This window comes from Sinocyclocheilus grahami, unplaced genomic scaffold, assembly GCF_001515645.1.
Source record: "Sinocyclocheilus grahami isolate Dianchi unplaced genomic scaffold, SAMN03320097.WGS_v1.1 scaffold207.1, whole genome shotgun sequence".
NCBI classification, from domain to species: Eukaryota; Metazoa; Chordata; class Actinopteri; order Cypriniformes; family Cyprinidae; genus Sinocyclocheilus; species Sinocyclocheilus grahami.
Genome location: NW_015505386.1, coordinates 281,525 through 302,480, shown reverse-complemented (window position 1 = coordinate 302,480; position 20,956 = coordinate 281,525). Strand labels below are relative to the sequence as shown.

Here is a 20,956-nt window from a genome sequence, read left to right as displayed (position 1 = left end):
AATGTTTCTTGAGCACCAGATCAGTATATTAGAATGATTTCTGAAAGATCATGTGACACTGAAGCCTGGTATAACAGCGTAAACTCAGCTTTGCCATCAAAGGAATAAATCACATTTTAAAATATATTAAAATAGTAAACAGTTACTTAAATTTGTAATAATATTTCACAGTTTTACTTTTTGAGACTTCTTTCAAAAACATTAAAAACTGTCCCCAAACTTTTGAATAGTACTTTAAAGGTGTAGTTCACCAAAAAGAAAAAATCTTTCTTTATTTCTTTCTTTAAATGTATCTCTAGACAGCTAATATATCAACGTTAAAAATTATAGCAATGTGTGTGCAATGTATTCTGCATTTATAGTATATTTTTGTCCTTTTTGTAGTTTGACTGTCATGGTCGCTATGAACTGTCTTCGTAAAATGAGCAGGTAAGCCTCCATGAGTGTGAGCCACCACTCCAGAGCGAAAAATAGCTTTCATCCAAATAGCCCGGCACTCAGAGTGATCATGTTATTATAGTGTTAGCAGCAGATGAACCCCTGACCCCACACCCCAATATAGACACACACAAGCAGAAAAACACAAATGCACAGATCAATGAACCCAGGTGGATGAAACATCTATTTCCCAACAGGTCCCTTGAGATGGATGTAAGGCCAAGGGGTCTGTAGAGAGGTTGCCTTCAATATGTGCAGCCCCATATATACTAACCTGTGTGAAAAGAGGCATAAATTGGTATTGACAACAAATCCCTTTTTGTTCAAAGCAGAAGTGATCCATCTTGGAATTACCGGACTTCATAAATATTAATGCTGTGTTCCATTCAATTGAGAAAGCCAGAATTTCTAACTTGGAGACTTTCAAATCGGAAATCACAAAGTGACTGCCAGTATGTGGCGTTTCATAGCAGAGACAGATTTTGATGTTAAAATGCTTTGTTATGCAGGGTTTAAAGGGATAGTTCACCCAAAAATGGGTCACCATTACTCACCCTCATGTTGTTCCAAACCCGTAAGACCTTCGTTCATCTTCAGATCACAAATTTAGATATGTTTGATGAAATTTGAGACCCTCCATAGACAGCAAAGCAACTGACATGTTCAAGACCTAGAAAGGTAGTAAGGACATTGTTAAAATAGTCCATGTGACGTCAGTGGTTCAACCGTAATTTTATGAAACTACGAAAATACTTTTTGTGCACAAAGAAAACAAACATTACGACTTAGTTCAACAATTTCTTCTCTTCCGTGTCAGTCTTTTACCTTTCTGGGCCTTGAACGTGGTAGTTACATTGCTGTCTATGCAGGGTTAGAAAGCTCTCGGATTTCATCAAAAATATCTTAATTTGTGTTCCGAAGATTAACAAAGGTTTTAAGGGTTTGGAACGACATGAGGGTAATTAATGACAGAATTTTAATTTTTGGGTGAACTATCCCTTTAAATACAGTCAAGCAAATTTTTGGAAATCTAGTTACCTTACAAAACTACATTGAATCTATATTTGGCCAGTGTCTTCATAAATGTATTGTATATTAGTATAAATATCAGATTGAATATATATAATTTATTATTATAAATAGAGCAATTAGTGTTTATATTCCAGGTTTGATTCTTCCCAAAGACTCTGATCTTTTGATTCAGTTCATTGAAAGGTCCCAATTTGATTTGTCCCATAATTTGCAAGGGATAATTCACCCAAAAAGGAAAATTCTGTCATCATTTACTCGCTTTCAAATTGTTGCACACTTGTATCAATTTCCTTCAGCTGTTGACAGCACAACACAAAATAAGATCTTTTGAAGAATGTTGGTAACCAAACAGTTGTTGGTAACCGTAACCATTGACTTCCATAGTATGGGAAAAAATACTGTAGAAGTCAATGGCTACCTTCAGCTGTTTGGTTACCAACATTCTTCAAAATATCTTCTTTTGCATTCAACAGAAGAAAGAAACTCGTACAGGTTTGGAACAAGTGGAGGGTGAGTAAATGATGACATTCTTTATTTTTGGGTGAACTATCCCTTTAAAGTGGAGACACCCTATATTTTACAAAACATAGTAATGCACAGCAGCATTTAACATAATATTTTACAATATAAAGATATAAAATGAATCATTTGCATGTCAATATAAACTGATTCACTGAAATGACTCCTACACCCTTATGTACAGTATGAGAATAGTCTAGGAGAGTATGTTTGATTATTGGTTCAGCTCACTTGACTGTAAAGCTGTGTTTACAATACAGTCTTGACATTAACAATAGCCATATATTTTGAGATACCCATTCTTATTGGAAGAAGTAGCATTTTGTTACATTTTGAAAAGAGCTACTGAGAAATGTCCAAACCTGCATTCATTTCTTTCTTCTGTGGAACGCAAAATAAGACTTTGTGAAAAATGACTTTGAAAAGTGATTTTTGTCTATACGGAACAATATAAGTCAGTGGGGTCCGATGTTGTTTGGGCTCCAACTTTCTTCAGAATATATTTCTTCTTTCCACGCTGCCATAGAGGAATGTGCTTATCACACTCAGGACAGTCGTGATGGATGAATTTATTCCTATCTCTGAAATGATTATGACCGCAGTAGCACTTTCTTCCTCAGGCAACACCAGCACTTGTTTGCAAACAGTATCTGTTGTCTTATCTCACTCCCTGCCTTTATCTTTATCTCCAACCCTGGGGTTTAGGAGGTTGAACCAGAGGTGTAAAAAAGAGGTATTCGAGGCGGATGCAGCTCGTAGAGTTTTAATTGGATGGAATAAGGTGCTTGCACACTGAGCAGTCTCTCAGCTTCAGTGTTACAGAGCACAGAACACCTACTGACCCCTGAAGAGCTGGAGTTAATCAGTGTGCATTCACTCAAGCCTCAGACTCTGTTTCTGTTTTTGTCTTCCTCCTATCTTTGAAGTGCTTTTCTGCAGTGTTATTCTTTTATTTGTATGCATATGTCTTACTGTCTGTGCTTGCTTTATTGCAGTCTCACTTTGGGCTGCTCCTCTATAACTGTACTAAATGGATAATGAGCAATACAATTAAGGCACTTCTTGGCTGCAGCATGGTAAGACAATTACTGGGAGCTGTGTTGTAGTTTGTAATGGTCAAATTACTAAAACCCATAAAAGTAAAGGCTTTTTAGGGCTTCATTCATTAACTGAGTTTTTAGTGAAACTCAGCTGCTCCATTAGCTGATATTGTCAACCTGAGGCCTAAGGTTCAGACACAGTTACTTTTAAGTCTTTTTCATTCAATAAATTGGACCTGTTAAACTGTTTCTTTCTCTGCCTATTTATCTCTCTCTCTCATAGGTATTTATTTTCTTTTCTTCACTGTTTTCACTGTTTGACTGTTTCAACCATGTTGCCCGTAAGTTACTGTATTTTGGTTTTACATCAATGTACTGTAATGTAACTTTACAGTATGTAAAACAGTGTACTGTATAACTACAAAACAGTATTGTACTATATTTTTTACAATACTTTGTCATTTTTACAGTACTTTGTAATTCTACTGTATTTTGCTATTGCCTAATATATATATATATGTGTGTATGTGTGTGTGTGTGTGTGTGTGTGTGTGGCGTGTGTAGTTGGAATAGTACATACATATAGTTAGTAAAATTGTGATACTAATATACATCAGAATAACATTACAAATCAATATATTTTAGTACTGTGTTTGCTACCCAGAGTACAGTGCATCAACAATTTACAGCCATAAAAGCATTTTAAGTGTGCAAGAATATAAATGAAACAAACTCATACATCTTGAGGGCTGGATTGGGAATCACTGTCCTAAGAGAGAACTTGATTTATATTAAAGCTATCTTAAAAATGAGCAAAAACAACAAGAAGTGTCTCACAACCGTCACACCTAAATGTAGGGCATGTGGGTGGTGGCAAACAGGCCACTGACCCTCTCTGTGAAGTCCTCCATGTAAACATTATTTTGGACTGAATGAAGCTGTTGACATGCAGGGTTGATGGCCATCACTCTACAGCACTGTCCTGATCTTCTGCTCACTCCCTGTCTGCCAGTACATTTCTTCCCATCAGTGGTGAAACTGAAACACAGTCATGAAACACACACACAAAGACAAAACCTGTTAAACACATCACCAATAAAGATGAACAGACAGCATGAGGAAAATAGTAAATGAAAGTTGTGTAGCATAGATGAAAAATAAATAAATACAGTTGAATTCAAAAGTTTTTAAGTTTTTAGTAAGAACAGGGTCATTTTTATAAATTTTATATTATTTTATTAATATTAATTATTATTATTCTCAAATTATTCAACAAATTATTTTCTCTTGTGGAGTATATGTAAACATCTTTTATGTGAAATATCTTATTCAGGTCAGTACTAAATAAACAATAACATGCATTTTGTATGATCTCTCTTATTTTGGTAAAATAATTAACATTTTGCAGATTCTGCATAAAATAAATAAAAATTTAATTAATTTAAATAATACTTACAAAAAACTGCCTTTTGACAGCAGTGCCCTTCCCAGAATGTTGCCTATAACGTTACATGTGCATTTCATACACTCCAACAGTACATCAAAGTTATTAAAAAATCATATTATGCTTGACATTGCTGAAGATTTTGGCATGCATTTTATTTGTCTTTGTTGTCTGATAGATCATTAATAACTGATAAAAGTAATTGACCATTATTATCATAATAATTTTTATCAATCACCGTGCTACAGAACTGGTCTCCCGCCTAAATAGTTAATAACCTGGTAACCTTACCAATATCTCTGACCCCAAACCACATATTTACATAGCAAGGGAAAATGTCTAAGTAAGTGACTAATTAATGATGTGCAGTACAGTTATTGACCGAGACCGCTGCTGCCGCCTTTTGTGAAGCGGACTGCAAATATAACTTCTATATTTATGCGCACCATAAATGTATGTCTAAAAAAGTGCTTGTTTTTGTCAGTGACAGGCTTGAGTCGGACAACATTATAAAAGGGATTCCTAGAGAGATAGATAATTGTTTTATTGTAATATCCCTTTTGTTTAAACTCAAACTGCCTTTATCGATCTGCTCAAACCCAGCTGACTCCATTGACATACACGGTAATTTTACCTCGCATAAGTTTCCATAGTAAAGCAAGCTTTGTTTAAACTCGACAGAAACAAAATAAAACTCACCAAAACGGTCTGGGTTTGTCTTTCCAACAATCATCGACTCTAGTTTTGGTCGAAATAAACCCTAAGCTAATTCACTAACAGATGTGAAAATGTCTTAGAGCAGCAGTGAAACAGCGCGTAACGTTAGCTCACGGAGTTTCGACTACAGCTTTGAGAGAGGAGATTATAACATTCACTGGCTAGACTTGCGGTTTCATACCACACTAAAAATCATGTACGCTAGAATAAAAACATATAATAATCAAAATAACTTTCCGAACTTGCATAAATCCTCCATTCTGCTTCTCTCTCCAGTAAGCAGCAACTGTGTTGTCTGTGATGTGACGTCAGGCGCTATTTACAGCAATCCTGTATAATTGCCCGGTTTATTACAGTCAGGCTACAGCAAGGTTACAGCAACACTAAAATATACTGTAAAATATTCCCGCCAAGTCAAAATTACACAGAATGCAATATAAATTACAGTATTTTACTGTAATGGATAAATGTGGTATTGTACTGTAGGTTTTTACAGTATTGTGTTGCTAAATCTACAGCAATTTCTAACAGTGTTCCTGATAAGTTGCATTTTTAAACTGTAAAGTTAATTTGATTTATTTTTTTCATTTTTTTATTTTATTTTCAAAATAATTAATCCACCATTCCCATCCTGATAAGCTGCATTTTTAAACTGTAAATTGTATTTATTTTATTTTATTTTCAAAAGAGTTGAAAGTTACATTTTTTAAAACTGTTGTTTAATTTTATTTTTTATTATTTTATTTCATTTAATTTCATTTTATATGCCAGAAGCTGATTTTTAAGTGAAAATCATATGATTGCCCTGTCAGATTCCTTGAAAATAATCACAAAACCTTAGAGACTCTTATAAAGTAGTGCTTTCTTGTACTTGCAAATGACACACAGAATTGCTTGAATGTCTGTGATCTGCAGTCAGATGTCCCTTCACCTTTGCCCAACGTGCTTTTCACCTTAATAATATTTTATAGCTCATACTTTTTAAAGCTGTCATGATTCTTATCAGTCATATTGAGTGCCGGTTCCCTCTCTATTCAGCTGTCCACCCTGCGTCACATTAAGCCAATTCACTTTGGTCTTTGAGGAGTTGAGAAGAAAGTCATTTGCTGTGGAAACGTTTGCTCAGGGGAATCGTACACTTTCACTGTGATATTTAGGGACATTTCCAGTTGCAAGTTTTCAGCTCTTTTGATCTTTTACTACCTTAACCAGAAAGCATATAGCCATATCCACAGACTGATACCCATAGGCAGTCTTTCAGAGGAGGAGGCTGTTCATCATAAGAAAAATCCCTCCAGACTAATAAAAGCCTTTTAGACTGTGAACGTGACTGCTTTTGCACATTTGTAATCTATTTTGAAATGGTCATGCCTCTGTGTGATTAACAAATACGGTAGTTTCACGGAAGAAGTGTCTGGACTCTGGGTGGGTCTGTCTGCATGGCTGCTCCTGTCACTGTGAGTTAGTAATACTCAAACTTTAAGTACTCTTGGTGTAGCCATAAGTCTTAAACAGCCATTAAGTACAATGATGAATGAATGAAGGGATGGGGCATCTAAAGCAATTTAAAGTTCTTTTGAAACTAGTATTAAAATAACAAACTTAAATGCACAACAGCAACCTTGCAGGTGACAAAGTGAGTGTGTAAAGTTAGAAATTTATAGTCTTGTATATTTGGCTTACTGCTGCAACCTCTAAACTATTTTGCTAAATGAAGAATGAGTGATGCACTATGCTCTGACATTTGATGTAACAGTAGAGCAGATGTTATTCCTCTCACAGACCTGGATTTGTGCATTAGCCACTGTTCCTGATTGCTGTCCAGATATTGGAGCCATTTGTGGAAAACTAGCAGCCAAGCCGATTTCTCATCCGTCTTCTCTTCCATCATTTTCTTCCTCCTCCATCAGGAAAGAGAGAAATGTCAGGGATGCCGTGGTCGGGGCAGGCGTTCTTCCAAATGCCAAACACTTTCCTCATTCACTCTCAAGGGCATTTGCACTGACAGCAGGGAAATCTCTGGAGGCCTCCTAGTCTTCGCTGTTGGCTTCTTGTCGACTGCTCAACTTTTTAGTCATCTGTCTGTACTCCCATTGGTAGTCGCAGCATCACGGCGCTGCTCATTTGCATTAAGTTGTCTCTCATGTTGTTAAAAATCGACATTGCTCGTTGAAAACGAATGACTGCCGGTTGCTTCGCAGCTACAAAATGCTGTCGTTCCTTCACTGACAGGGAGTGCAAAATGCAGTTAAAGGGAACAAATGATGGAGTGATGTGAAAGAAAAGAAGAGCAAGAGAGAGAGGAGAGGCTGAACTGCAATGTTAACATGAGGATTATTCATCTTCATCCTGTCATGATTATACTCCCCACATGATTCCAAGTCATGAGAGGTCAGGACAGATGATGTATATACATATACATACACACACACACACACACACACACACACACATATATATAACAGGTGTGGCAGTAATCAGGCCTGGGTGTGGCTAGAGAAATTGAACTCAGGTGTGATAAACCACCGTTTTAACAGGGGGGCAAACACTTCTTCACACAGGGCCATGTAGTTTTGGATTTTGTTTTCCCTTAATAATACAAACCTTCATTTAAAAACTGCATGTTGTGTTTACTTGTGTTATCTTTGACTAATATTTAAATTTGTTTGATGATCTGAAACATTAAAGTGTGACAAACATGCAAAAAAATAAGAAATCAGGAAGGGGGCCAACACTTTTTCACACCACTGTAAATATACACATTTATATATTCCTTTCTTACAAATAAGATTTCATATTTCTTGGTCCTTTTGATTTACATTTAAATAAATAGCATTTCATGATTAATTTTCTTTTCTTTTTTTTTTCTTTTTTTGGTTTGTTGCCACACTTTGCTTTCTAAATCTAAATCAACTTGGATTGTTTTTCATTGTAATTTTTATTTGAGGTTTAGGTGCTTTTTATAAACATATATAGCTATATATTTCTTTTTTATTAGCTATTTAGTATATTTTATTCTTTATTTTATTTCGATTTGAGATTTTTTTGGGCTTTAGTAGTTTTAGTACTTCAACTTCAACTTATTTATTTGAGTATCTCTTTATCTCTTTTTTCCTAATATTTATATTTAATTTAATTTCAGCTTTATTTCAATTACTGGCAACAGTTTTTAATAGTTTTATGTTCGGGTTTAGTTAAAAACAATGGTCCATAGTACTTGTGCACTATATTTCAGGTCTTCTAAAGTCAAGTTTAAATATGTGCAATACTTTTATGATGCTAATTTTTGCCATTTTATAGCCATTTATAGCACTGTGTGTGTGTTTTTTTTTTTAAAGCAGCATGGACATTTTTGAGAATTTCTCGTTTTGACTTACAGAAAAAAGTTTTATAGCCATTTATAGCACTTTTTTTGGAAAAATGCAGCTTGGACATTTTTGATAATTTCTCTTTTTGGCTGTTTTGAAGTCATAGAGGTTGAGAACGACTTAAATTTTTTGGTGATCTATTCCTTTAAAATCTTTTCAAGAGTTCTCTCTCACATTCCTCATTGGTTTGTTGTGTTTCCTGTAATAATCGTATCTGGTGTCTCACAGCGTTTGAACACTCTGGAGTGATACTCTGAAAAGAAATGCCGGGAGATAAACCTGAGCTAATGATCGGCTGTTTCGCTAGGGAAAGCAAGAGCCTTGTATCTGCCGCATCGATTTCAAATACATCTCTTGTGTTCTTTGGAAAAACAAAGCTGTATTGCGTCCAAATTGATCAACACCATAATTTATTAATATCATGACTACTGCAAAGCCTCTTTAATTACCCTCAAGCATCTTTGGGCGGGCAGAGGGGCAGGCCGGTATTGATCCATAAAGAGAGCTGGGATGAAACTGAGAGATAGTGATGAAAACAGAACAAGAGCAAGATAAAGAGAAATGGAGCCAGTTTGCTGTTGTGACGAGTTAATCCCAGAGTAAGAGCTTCAAAATAGAAATATTTTACTCAGAGCCAGACTGACAAAAGAAGAAACAATGAGTGAGATAAATGAGTGACAAGCAGAAGGAGCATGGGGAAAAGATAAAGAGCAGATCAACCAGTGGGAGGATGAATAGATGAGATGAGGAGACTGTCAGAATCACCCAGATTAAATGTACCATGTTTGTAGCACTAAAACTACAGCATGTCTCTTTTTTGGCATCTTTTCAATTTCTCATCCAATACTGAGAAATTAAGCGATTGATTTAAGATGTATTACATTTACAGTAAAAGCAGGACTACATGCTTTGCCATCTAAACTGAATCTTTTTCAGTGGCATGTGGTGGACTGAAATAAGGAGGCAAAATGTTCTTTCTTTTTATTTTTATTTTTATTTTTAGTGTTTTTATACAGTTTGCAGGTAAAGGCAAGGAAAACCATGCAGTAGATATATTTAAATTGAATGTAATTTGAGAGAGAAAAAGATTTAAATGATTTTACAATGTGTTTTTTTAAGAATAGTATATTATAATGTTAATATGTTAAGGTTAAATTGAGTAAATGTTTCATGCAATGTTTAAAAAAATTATTTACATTGTTACCATTTAATTTTTCATTCTGCTCTCTAAAGGCTGGTACAGTATATCATGAGATTATGATGTCATGAGATATCATGAGTGTTTTTTGTTTTTTTTTGCTGATATTTTGTAATTGTTCTGTCCTTTATAAATCAGATATTTTTGTTGAAACCAAATATTGCCTTTTTCATATTATTTATTTGTTTGTTTGTTTGTTTATTTATTTGACATGAAAATATTTAGCTACTCTATATTTTAGGAAGGGGCCTTTGCAAGGACCATGATGTTTGGGGTCCTTGGGGAAAAAACTATATTTTAGTATTATTTGCAGGGTTTAAATTAGGCCGGGGCCGTCCCCGGCACATAGACTCCAGGGCTCGACATTAACCCTTCATTAACGACAGACAAGTAATCAAAAATAACTATGTAAACACCTAAATGCAAGTATTATTCTGATGTTATTACATTTAGAGTAAGTGGCGAATAGTGGATATAGCTACTGTATATAATGCATCTATTGACGGAATAAGGTTGCGTTGCTGAGGCGAGGCTCACGCAGCCTCTCCAGGAGAAATCAAAATGTGTAACACTAAGAAACGCAGCATACTGAGGTAAAAATTCTAAATGGAAAGTTTTTATATTTAAAATACAATTATTTAGGCAACGTCACACAACGTTTTCAACATTACAACTGTTTAATAGTTGTATAAACAGTTCAATACAGGTCACTTACATTTTAGGCACCTACTGGCGTTTTAATTTCATTGAAAAGTATCATTTCCACCATCATTTCTTGTTTGTATATTCAAAAAAAAAAAATTATTTAAAAGAATTTCATAATATTATTTATTTCAGTGTAAATGATTTAATTTGATAACGTATAGATAATAACAATCATTATTATAACTGAATTTATAGATCAAATGTAAGAATTTGAAATGAAAGTATAATGAGATTAGTGGGGAAATGCCCTCTTTATAGGTAAAAAAAAAAATGCCCTTGGATAAAATATGAAAAAACTTGCAGATATATGTCACAGCTGATAGAAAACTGATGAGAGTATTGCTTCAGAATAAATCATATTTGCAAAATAATATTCTATCAAATAATATTTTAGCTTTATTTCAGTCAATGAAAATACATTTTTTTCAATAGTTTTAATGAACAAAAACAAAACAGAATGGAATTTGGAAAAACATTAGGAAATTTAGGCTATATGTGCCGTGCAGAATCAGCTATTATTTTGGAGGAGGCATATTTTGTGCAAGTGTATTTTACTTGTGCTCTTTTTAAATTCTATTTATAAGGTGGGCATGAATATTTAAAATGTGTTTGTCTATGGGTGCGTTCCTTTCAGTAAGTCGTCATAATTTTGACTTTCTGTTTATCTGATCAAAACCTTCTCTGCTGTTCCACAAATTTAACCTGACCACACCACTCTACCATGTTCGACCTCTGGATGTCCAGACTGCTCCGTCTCCGGCCTCATCACAACCTCCCTTTACCTCCTGCCCTGCTCTGCCACCACCAGCCCACCCACCTTCTCCTCTCTCTGCTCCATCATTTCCACAGGTCGGCGATCAGATCCTGGAGGTTAATGGCCGGAGTTTCCTCAGCATCCCACACGATGAGGCCGTACGAGTGCTGAAGTCTTCACACCACCTGATGATGACAGTGAAGGATGTCGGGCGACTGCCGCATGCCCGCACCGTAGTGGGCGAGACAAAGTGGATCACAAGCTCGCAGATTACAGACAGCTCAGCCAGCAGCAGTGTCACGGGGTGAGTGACATGGTGATGGGAATGTGAGGAAACAAGGAAAGTGAGAGAGATAAAGGAGTCATGTGCATAGATGGGAAAGCTAGTAACAGGTTTCGTTCCTGGATGAATCAGTGTTTTTGAATATATATCAGCCAAAAGGCTGAAAAATGTTGCAAGATCATTTTTGCTTTGCTAAGTCTGATTTGTCAGACTGCATTGCTTACCCTCAGGCCATCCAAGATGTTGATAAGTTGTTGTAGTTTTTTTCATCAGAACAGATTTTGAGAATTTTAGCATTACATCACTTGCTCACCTAAGGATCCACTGCAGTGAATGGGTGCTGTCAGAATGAGAGTCCAAACAACTGATAAAAAAACATCACAATATTTCCACAAGTAATCCACACCACTCCAGTCCATCAATTAACATCTTGTGTACCGAAAACTGCATATTTGTAAGAAACAACCGCACCATTATGGCGTTTTCTTTAAACGTAACTTCTGGCCAAAATAGTCCATAATCCGTAATAATGCTTTTTCCAGTGAAAAAGTCCATACCTGTTGGTCTCCCACATCAAAATCCACCAACATATTTATTTAGAACTGTTTTTGCTTGTAGAAAGTGCTTCTCTCCTGATTAAAATGAGATAACTATTTTGGATAGACAACTAATTTTTTTGGCCAGAAGTAACGGTTTGAAGTTAGAAATGTCTTTATGATGGATATGTTTATTACAAACATGCAGCTTTTCACTTCACAAGATGTTAATTGATGGACTGGATTCATGTGGATTACTTGTGGATTATTGTGATGGTTTTATCAGCTGTTTGGTCTCTCATTCTGACGGCACCCATTCACTGCAGAGAATTCTTTAGTGAGCAAACGATGTAATGCTAAATTTCTAAACCTTCCAAACCTTTCCAAATTTCTAAACCTTTTCCGATGAAGAAACAAACTCCTCTACATCTTGGATGACCTACAGATGAATACATTTTCAGGAAATTTTCATTTTGAGTGAACTATTCCTTTAATGGTGCTGTGTAAAAAAAAAATTTATATCCAAAGTCACCAACTAGATTAACCAGCTCTTGCCATGTCATTTACTGACAGTTTTGTTGGTGTCCAACATCCAGCAGGGATGAAGTATGAAGCACAAAAATATCAGTACCGTACATATTTTAAGTAAACTTTTGCCAAATATACATTTCTAGAAGTATCTAAAATTCTAGCACCTTCTATTGTACATTAAGCAATACTAATATTTCACCTAAGACAAATAGTATGCTGATTTGTTAATTTGTTCTTAAATACAGCCCAAGTCATGCCTTGGTCCTGCGACTTAATGTTCTTGTTTAATAAAATAAAAATGTACTGTACAGTTCAGACACAGTAATTTAATTAGGACTGAGGTGAAGCTTCCAGGCTTAGTTTAATTTACTGTTTTAAGAGCAGATTAAACGATAGCTGCGTTTTAATTATTTAATTCAGCTTTTTTCCAAACCCCCTGGCCGCTTGCATTTGGAGGACTGTAAATTAAGGAGTCTGTTCATGGGATTATTGCAGACACTGCTGGTCTTTCACGGCCTATTGTTGGAGAATATGAACCTGTGAGTGTGTGCACAGCACACTAACGGGATAATAAAGCAGCTCAGGTGTGTCTTGTGCCAGTTCTCTGGACCTTCTCTTTAATGGAGGTTAGCTGATGAGGTGAGCCGAGTGCTCTGCTGTCATGCCATGGGAAAAATACAAGGTGGCATTTTATAAAAAAAAAAAATTTAAAAGCTGATTATCAAGCTCCTGGTGGTCTGGGGTACAAGCTCAAGTCAAAGCCAAGGACAGAACTGGTACAGGGCAGTGTTTGTACCTATCATTGTTACTGACCAAATTGACAATTTGATAAATAGCTGTTCTTGATATGACTGCAAAACAGTTGCGGAGTAATACGAGAGACGTGAAGCACAGCTATGTGGGAAAGCTGTTGTCACAATCTTCAGTTATACAGTTTAGTGATCATTATACAAATGATTTTGTCCAGAGAATGCAGCGATTGGATATTTAATGTAATATATAGGAATATATGAGAATTTAACTCCACCCTTCGAAAGTTTAGGGTCGAATTTTTTTATGGTTTTTGAATGAAGTCTTGTATGCTCATCAAGGCTGCATTTATTTGGAAAAAAAATACAGCAAAAACAAATTTAAATAACTCTTTTCTGTTTTAATGTATTTTAAAACATAAAAAATATATTTAAATTTATTCAGCAGCCATTACTCCAGTCTTTAGAGTCACTAAATCTTACAGAAATCATTCTAATATGCTTATTTGGTGATCAAGAAACATTTTTTTATTATTGTCAATGTTGAAAATAGTTCTCCTGCTTAATATTTTTGTGGAAACTGTAATACATTTTTTCTTTCAGGATTCTTTGATTAATAGAACATTTCAACGAACAGCATTTCAAATAGAAATGTTTAAAAGTGAGTGAGTGAGTGACGTGACATGTGGCCAAGTATGGTGACCCATACTTGGAATTAGTGCTCTGCATTTAACCCATCCAAAGTGCACACACACAGCAGTGAACACACACACACCGTGAACACACACCCGGAGCAGTGGGCAGCCATTTATGCTGCGGCGCCCAGGGAGCAGTTGGGGGTTCGGTGCCTTGCTCAAGGGCACCTCAGTCGTGGTGTTGAAGGTGGGAGAGAGCGCTGTACATTCACTCCCCCCACCTACAATCCCTGCCGGTACAAGATTCAAACCCACAACCTTTGGGTTACGAGTCCGACTCTCTAACCATTAGGCCACGACTTCCCCTAGTATAATAAAAATAAAAATAAAACTTTTTATTGTCAATATAATGTTTTTAATCATTGTAATGCTTCTTCCTGAATACAATTTCTAATTCATTTCTTTAAAAAAAATTTAATAACCTCAAACTATTAAATGGGATTGTATTTTATCAAAACATTGGCAGTCCAAAGCGATGGACCATAATTTCCCCTTAGACCTGAGAAAAGCATCTAGACCTGATCAAATGCCTAAATCTAGAACCAGAAACTAGATCACTTTCATACATGGCAGTGTGTCAGTGTCTCTGTATGATTCTGCATCTATTTGTGGATGTTTGAGGAGGTTGTAGAGCATGTATATGGTATTGATTTCTCCATGTTTACCTCTCTCTCACAGCCTCTCTCTGGACCAGGGAGCATCAGCATCAACATCAACAAAGGTGAGTACCGTGTTTCTATATTTGAACAAAATGTTCTTCACCGTTTGGATTCAGCAGTGTTAAAAGAGTGAGCAAGATAGTTAAGGTGATTTTTGAAGAGCGCTCTGCAAATCCTGGTGAGCTCTAGACCATTTAGGATAGTTGTACCCCTTTTTATTGTCATTAACAAGAACCTATAATGGTCATTTGCATTATGCGGTACATATATCTTAATTAGAGCTGTCAGATGATTCCAAATTAAATTTAAATGTAAATTAATGTTATATTTACATTTAGTCATTTAGCAGATGCTTTTATCCAAAGCAACATCAAAATCAACAAAAGAGCAATGATATACAAGCGCTATGACAAGTCTCAGTTAGCTTAAAGGAGTACACTTTTTTTTTTTTATATAATAAATAAAAAGAAAACAGATAGAATGGAAAAAGAATAGAGCAAGCTAGTGGTAGAGGCCTTTTTTGCTTTTGGTAATTGTATAATAAATAAAAAGAAAACAAATAGATTGAATACAAAAAGATTAGAAAAGCTAGTGTTAGCTTTATTTATTTATTTTTAAGAATACAAGCAGTAAATGAATAGAGTGCTAAGTCTAAAAGGGACAAGTTTTTTATTTTTAAGAATAGAATTAGAATAGAGAGTGCTAGAGTTAGAGGATAAAATAAAGATGGAAGATATGTGTCTTTAGCCAATTCTTGCTCAGGTTGAATTAGGCAGGTCATTCCACCAAGAGGGAACATTTAATTTAAAAGTCCGTGAAAGTGATTTTGTGCCTCTTTGGGATAGCACAATAAAGTGATGTTCACTTGCAGAACGCAAGCTTCTAGAGGGCACATAAGTCTGAAGTAATGAATTTAGGTAAAGGGGTGCAGAGCCAGTGGTGGTTTTGTAGGCAAACATCAATTCCTTGAATTTTATGCAAGCAGATATTGGTAGCCAGTGCAAATTGATCAACAGAGGTGTGACGTGCATTCTTTTTGGCTCATTAAAAATTAATCTTGCTGCCGCGTTCTGGATTAATTGTAAAGGTTTGATAGAACTGTCTGGAAGACCTGCCAAGAGAGCATTGCAATAGTCCAGCCTGGACAGAACAATGTTAATGCATTAATGTTAATGCATTATATGATTAATTAAACATTTTAATATAAAATACTCAATTGAAGTGTAATTAAATTACTTAAACGTATTTGCTGAGCCTCTAAATGAAGATAATTAGTTACAGTACATATGTTAATTATAGACATTACAAAAAGTGCCTTTTTGCTCACTCGTCCCAAGGCTCTTCGTAAGTGCCAGAGCTTGACCGGAACATACTTCTGAAAGTATTGTATACTTTTTGAACACTTCTCTACAATGCATGAAAGATATATACATTTTTTAAAAGTTACAGTGTTCAAAAGCTACGGAATAACATCAATGCAGCCTAATCAAATGCCTCCAGGATCTTTTTTGCAGGTCTATTTATGTTCAAAGAGCCTCTCTTTTGTCCTCCATAGTGAGGATATTTTGTTGTTATGCAAATGAGCCATAGTCAGTGATTTAGCTGCATAATAGATCAGACTCATGTATTTGCATTGCTTTGATAACCTAAAGAACATGAACTAAAGAACTTACTTTAGCCAGACTAATCGCAAGAGAAAAGGATTCAGAATCACAGGTCATTTCATATTTGGTCACATATCATTATCGGTTGATATGGGAACAGGGGGATTGTGGCTCTGACTCTAGGCAAGCAATCACACACCTGTTCCTGTACTGTGGCTAGAAAGAAAGGACGTTTGCGGACATAATGAGGAGAACAGAAGAAACGAAAGACATAGGAAGGGCAAGAGATGGAAGAGAATGGGATGAAAGAGGAAGGTGGTATCGCTGTAAATTATCGTCTTGGTCTGGGTAAAGAGAGTGTCAGGTAGACGCTGCCAAGAGGCTTTGATCCCTCGGGCATATGGTATCCAAGGTGATCTGTATTCATACTGGTTTCCGCAAAAAAGACACATGCACTTAACATTCTTACCATCACTGTGTGTGTGTGTGTGTGTGTGTGTGTGTGTTTGTGAGACTGGTGTAGAGCTATATTGTAATAAATGAGAGAACAGGAAATAATAGAATGGTCATTAATAGAATCTCTTATGCGGTACCTTTTGAACTGCGACTTTTAGAAAATTAATATGCTTGTGTAATATAATAATTTATTTCTATAATAGCATATACCACTCTTTCAGACGTGTTTTGATCAAGATCAGGTACTTAAACTTATTATTAACTTGATTAAAGTTAGTCATTGGCAATTACAGATTGAGAATATGTTACAGTACTTTGACATTTAACCATCTTTTAAAATTATATTATACTGATTTCTATAGTTTTTTCTGTTGCTTTTGAGTCAAAAATGATGTTACTTTCAGGAGGACAAAGTCAATAGTGAACTGTTTTTGTTAGTTAAGGGCAAAAAAAAGGATTTACAAAAGACATATCAATTGGGGACACAAATAAATTGTTTATCAATTTAAAAAATATTCTTAATAAAACATGTTTTGTTTAAACCTCCTGGGGAAAGGACAAAATTAAGGAACACCTGGAATAGATTTTAGTAAATTTCCTGTTTAATTAGAGCAGCATCTGGGGGCGCAGCAAAAAATATTAGTAAATTTATTTACAATTATCACTTTTTGATAAGTGGAAACAAACTAATAGAATTTTCATCTATAAAAATTGTGAGTGTAATATTTATGAAATATATTAAAAGAATAGTTTACCCAAAAGAGCTAAGTTGAGTTGAAGCTTACTGACTTTTCTGCTTAGCAATACTAATATTGAATTAATGCAGAAAGTACATTGTAAGATAAAATTGCAAGAAAAAAAACAAATATTCAAAACATATTCAATAATACTACAACAAATAATAATAAAATATACATATGCACACACATACATTTACATCCATCAATACATACAAAAAAATTGAGATTTTATTTTTATAAAATAAGGATTGTCATCAATTACTCAACCTCATGTCGTTCCAAAACCTATATGACTTTATTTCTTCTGTGGAATATAAAAGGAGATATTTTGAGAAATGTTTTTAAATATTTGGTAACCAAAATAATAGCAACCAAAAACGAGAAATGAAGACACAACTTTCATTTCTGAGTGAACTATCCCTTCAAGATTTATGTTAGAGACGCGAAAATGGCCTTCATAACAGGAAAAACTCTTATGAAAAATGAAAAAAATGTGGATAGAAGAGAGTCCAAGAATAGAAGACATAAAAAGACAGGATAGGATAAGACAGGGGTGGTGAGATTGTGAAGAGGATTAAAAACAGCAAGGTGACCCACCCGTTGATCAGGGTTTTACAAGGTCCTCCTCTGTAAGCCGAGGTTTATGCACAAAACAACGGATTCCAATAAAGCCTGGGCAGTGCGTGAGCTCTAACTTATTACGACTGGGCTGATTATTGCATACAGTGGGAATGACAGGCTAAAGGACACGGTTAGATGAAGTGTCTGGGCTCATGTCTGTGGGCTATGAGCTTTTGCAGTACTCACTTTGTATTCCAAAGACTCGCAGCTCTACGATGCTTCGGAGGACATTGATAAGTTACATGCATCAGTTTGTGTGAGAAAGGCACAGTCAGTCATAAATCACTCCTGATATGTACACATAAGCATGTAATTGTATGTGGATACACATACGTTATGCAATTCCTATAAAATAACAGTTAATATTTTAACTCATAAAATCATCACAGTAGCTGCAGTAAAAATGCATGTCGCAACAAACATGCATTGCTTAACAGAAGCAATATTTTTGTGGTTATATAGCAAATACTTTTTTAGTCTTTCAGTTCCCTAAGAAGATTTTCCAGCGTTTGCCTGCAGAACGATCCAGGCGTATAAATTGATAATCACATAAATGCTTCATTATGTTTTCATCAGTATACATTTAAAGCTCCCTGCAGACAATTAATAATTGGAAAAGTAATTGTGTGACGCTCAGTGAGGGGTGCTCTGATTAATTGTAGGTCAGGTAAGAGCGAGTTAAACTTGTATGGGGGCAAACACAGAAAATTATGATGTTTTGGTTTGTTATTACTTTTCAGAAACTGTATCACACATTCAACAGACAGAAACCAGTTTATATCTGTTGCATTTACTGCAGCTGAAACTCATTTCTGATTCAGATATTTGAGAGTGGGTTCACGTCTGGCTGTATTTTACGCTTTCCGCTTAGTTTAACACTCACAGTGTTCACAAAATACAAAAACAGAGTCACATAACGTAGGGTCACAACTGGGATCTGTTCCAGTCATATAGGAGAACTTCTGCAATATTACAATTATTCTGCCTCAGAAGTTTTCTGTAGTTGTGTGAAGTTTTTTGCTTATTTGCAGGCCAGAATTCCTCGCTGTATGACCTTGTCGAGTCTTCGCTGAGTAAGGCACTTATTTCCATTGCCTGATGTGAAATCTCTCTATATCCCAAGCGAGACTCACGTTGTTTGATGCCAACCCCCTCTTTGCCAACTCATTGCAGTTTAAACCCATTTCAGCTGCCCTCATTTCGAAGCTAATTGAATTCTCCAAATTTACATTGCCCTTTTAAGACAAGAACTACGGTGGCCCTCAGGGGTCTAGCACAATGGCATTAGCAAAGTAAACAAAGCACAATAAAACATCAGAAGATTGAACATTTCTGAAAATGTGACTGGAGGGTCCCTTGACAAATCCCTCCAGTCCCATCTGCAATATGACACTTAAAGGTGATACTGCAGCTGAAACTCATTTCTGATTCAGATATTTGAGAGTGGGTTCACGTCTGGCTGTATTTTACGCTTTCCGCTTAGTTTAACACTCACAGTGTTCACAAAATACAAAAACAGAGTCACATAACGTAGGGTCACAACTGGGATCTGTTCCAGTCATATAGGAGAACTTCTGCAATATTACAATTATTCTGCCTCAGAAGTTTTCTGTAGTTGTGTGAAGTTTTTTGCTTATTTGCAGGCCAGAATTCCTCGCTGTATGACCTTGTCGAGTCTTCGCTGAGTAAGGCACTTATTTCCATTGCCTGATGTGAAATCTCTCTATATCCCAAGCGAGACTCACGTTGTTTGATGCCAACCCCCTCTTTGCCAACTCATTGCAGTTTAAACCCATTTCAGCTGCCCTCATTTCGAAGCTAATTGAATTCTCCAAATTGACATTGCCCTTTTAAGACAAGAACTACGGTGGCCCTCAGGGGTCTAGCACAATGGCATTAGCAAAGTAAACAAAGCACAATAAAACATCAGAAGATTGAACATTTCTGAAAATGTGAAATGTCTGAAATGTCCCTTGACAAATCCCTCCAGTCCCATCTGCAATATGACACTTAAAGGTGAAAGGTGACATAATTTATACACCACTACTGTTTGTTTGTTTTTCCCCCTTTTTTGGTTCCTGTTGTTTATCCAAATGGAAAGTCCTGCTTCAGACTTGATTTTATGTATTGATTAATGTTTTTATAATATATATATATATACATGTGTGTATATCTATAAAAAAACATATTTATTAATACAATTTCTGATATTATAGTTGTGTCTACACATTAAGAGTAAAGTTTTTAACAATAAAAAACAATGCACTTCAAGGTCGAGATAATTCTTCAAGGGGCTGTAAAGTGCATTTTTCCTTAATCCAAATGAGACCGTTTTAAGATTTGTATGAACTTCTACTGACACATGGTTTGACAGGCTGTTTTTTTATGTTTGGTTTGGTCTATATACAAGAAAGCTTGCTTATCTTTGAGAGCTTATCTCCGGTGTGCCTTTAGGACATCTATTGACTGCTCCGCTCTAAAAAGAGGTGTAAAAATCTATCATCTCTTCGGGAGAGACGTGCTCTTCGAAGCGCAGGACTTAATGTAGCTCAAGAGCGAGAAATTAAGCTCCAATTTCGACATGGGCCATAGTCAGGCCGGGACGGTAATATTGTCTGAGAGCCGAGATGGTGTGCCTTGTTATAAAGCTTAGTCATTCTCTCCATGTCGTCGGTTTGCATATTAAAACTCTGATAATGAGACAGATAGAGCTGTAACCGACAGCAGCTCCCAATCCCAAACATTTGTCATTTTAATTAACGTCTAACCAAGGTGACACTGATCTTGATCATCTAATTATTTAATTTATTGCTCAGTGGCCTTATGTTTTAGCAGTTAGAGGTAATGTGACAGCAGGCGTGAGATTA

At 35.7% G+C, this 20,956-nt stretch overlaps 1 protein-coding gene across 3 annotated transcripts in view; it reads left to right on the top strand.

The window, feature by feature from the left end:
- The window catches only part of whrna (whirlin a), a 107,409-nt gene that overhangs the window by 64,538 nt on the left and 21,915 nt on the right, over positions 1-20,956 (top strand). For all 3 annotated transcript variants that reach the window (XM_016286155.1, XM_016286156.1, XM_016286154.1), the window contains exons 5-6: positions 11,311-11,519; positions 14,688-14,730. In XM_016286155.1, coding sequence (XP_016141641.1) covers positions 11,311-11,519; positions 14,688-14,730 — 252 coding nt within the window. The remainder of the gene's footprint in view (positions 1-11,310; positions 11,520-14,687; positions 14,731-20,956) is intronic.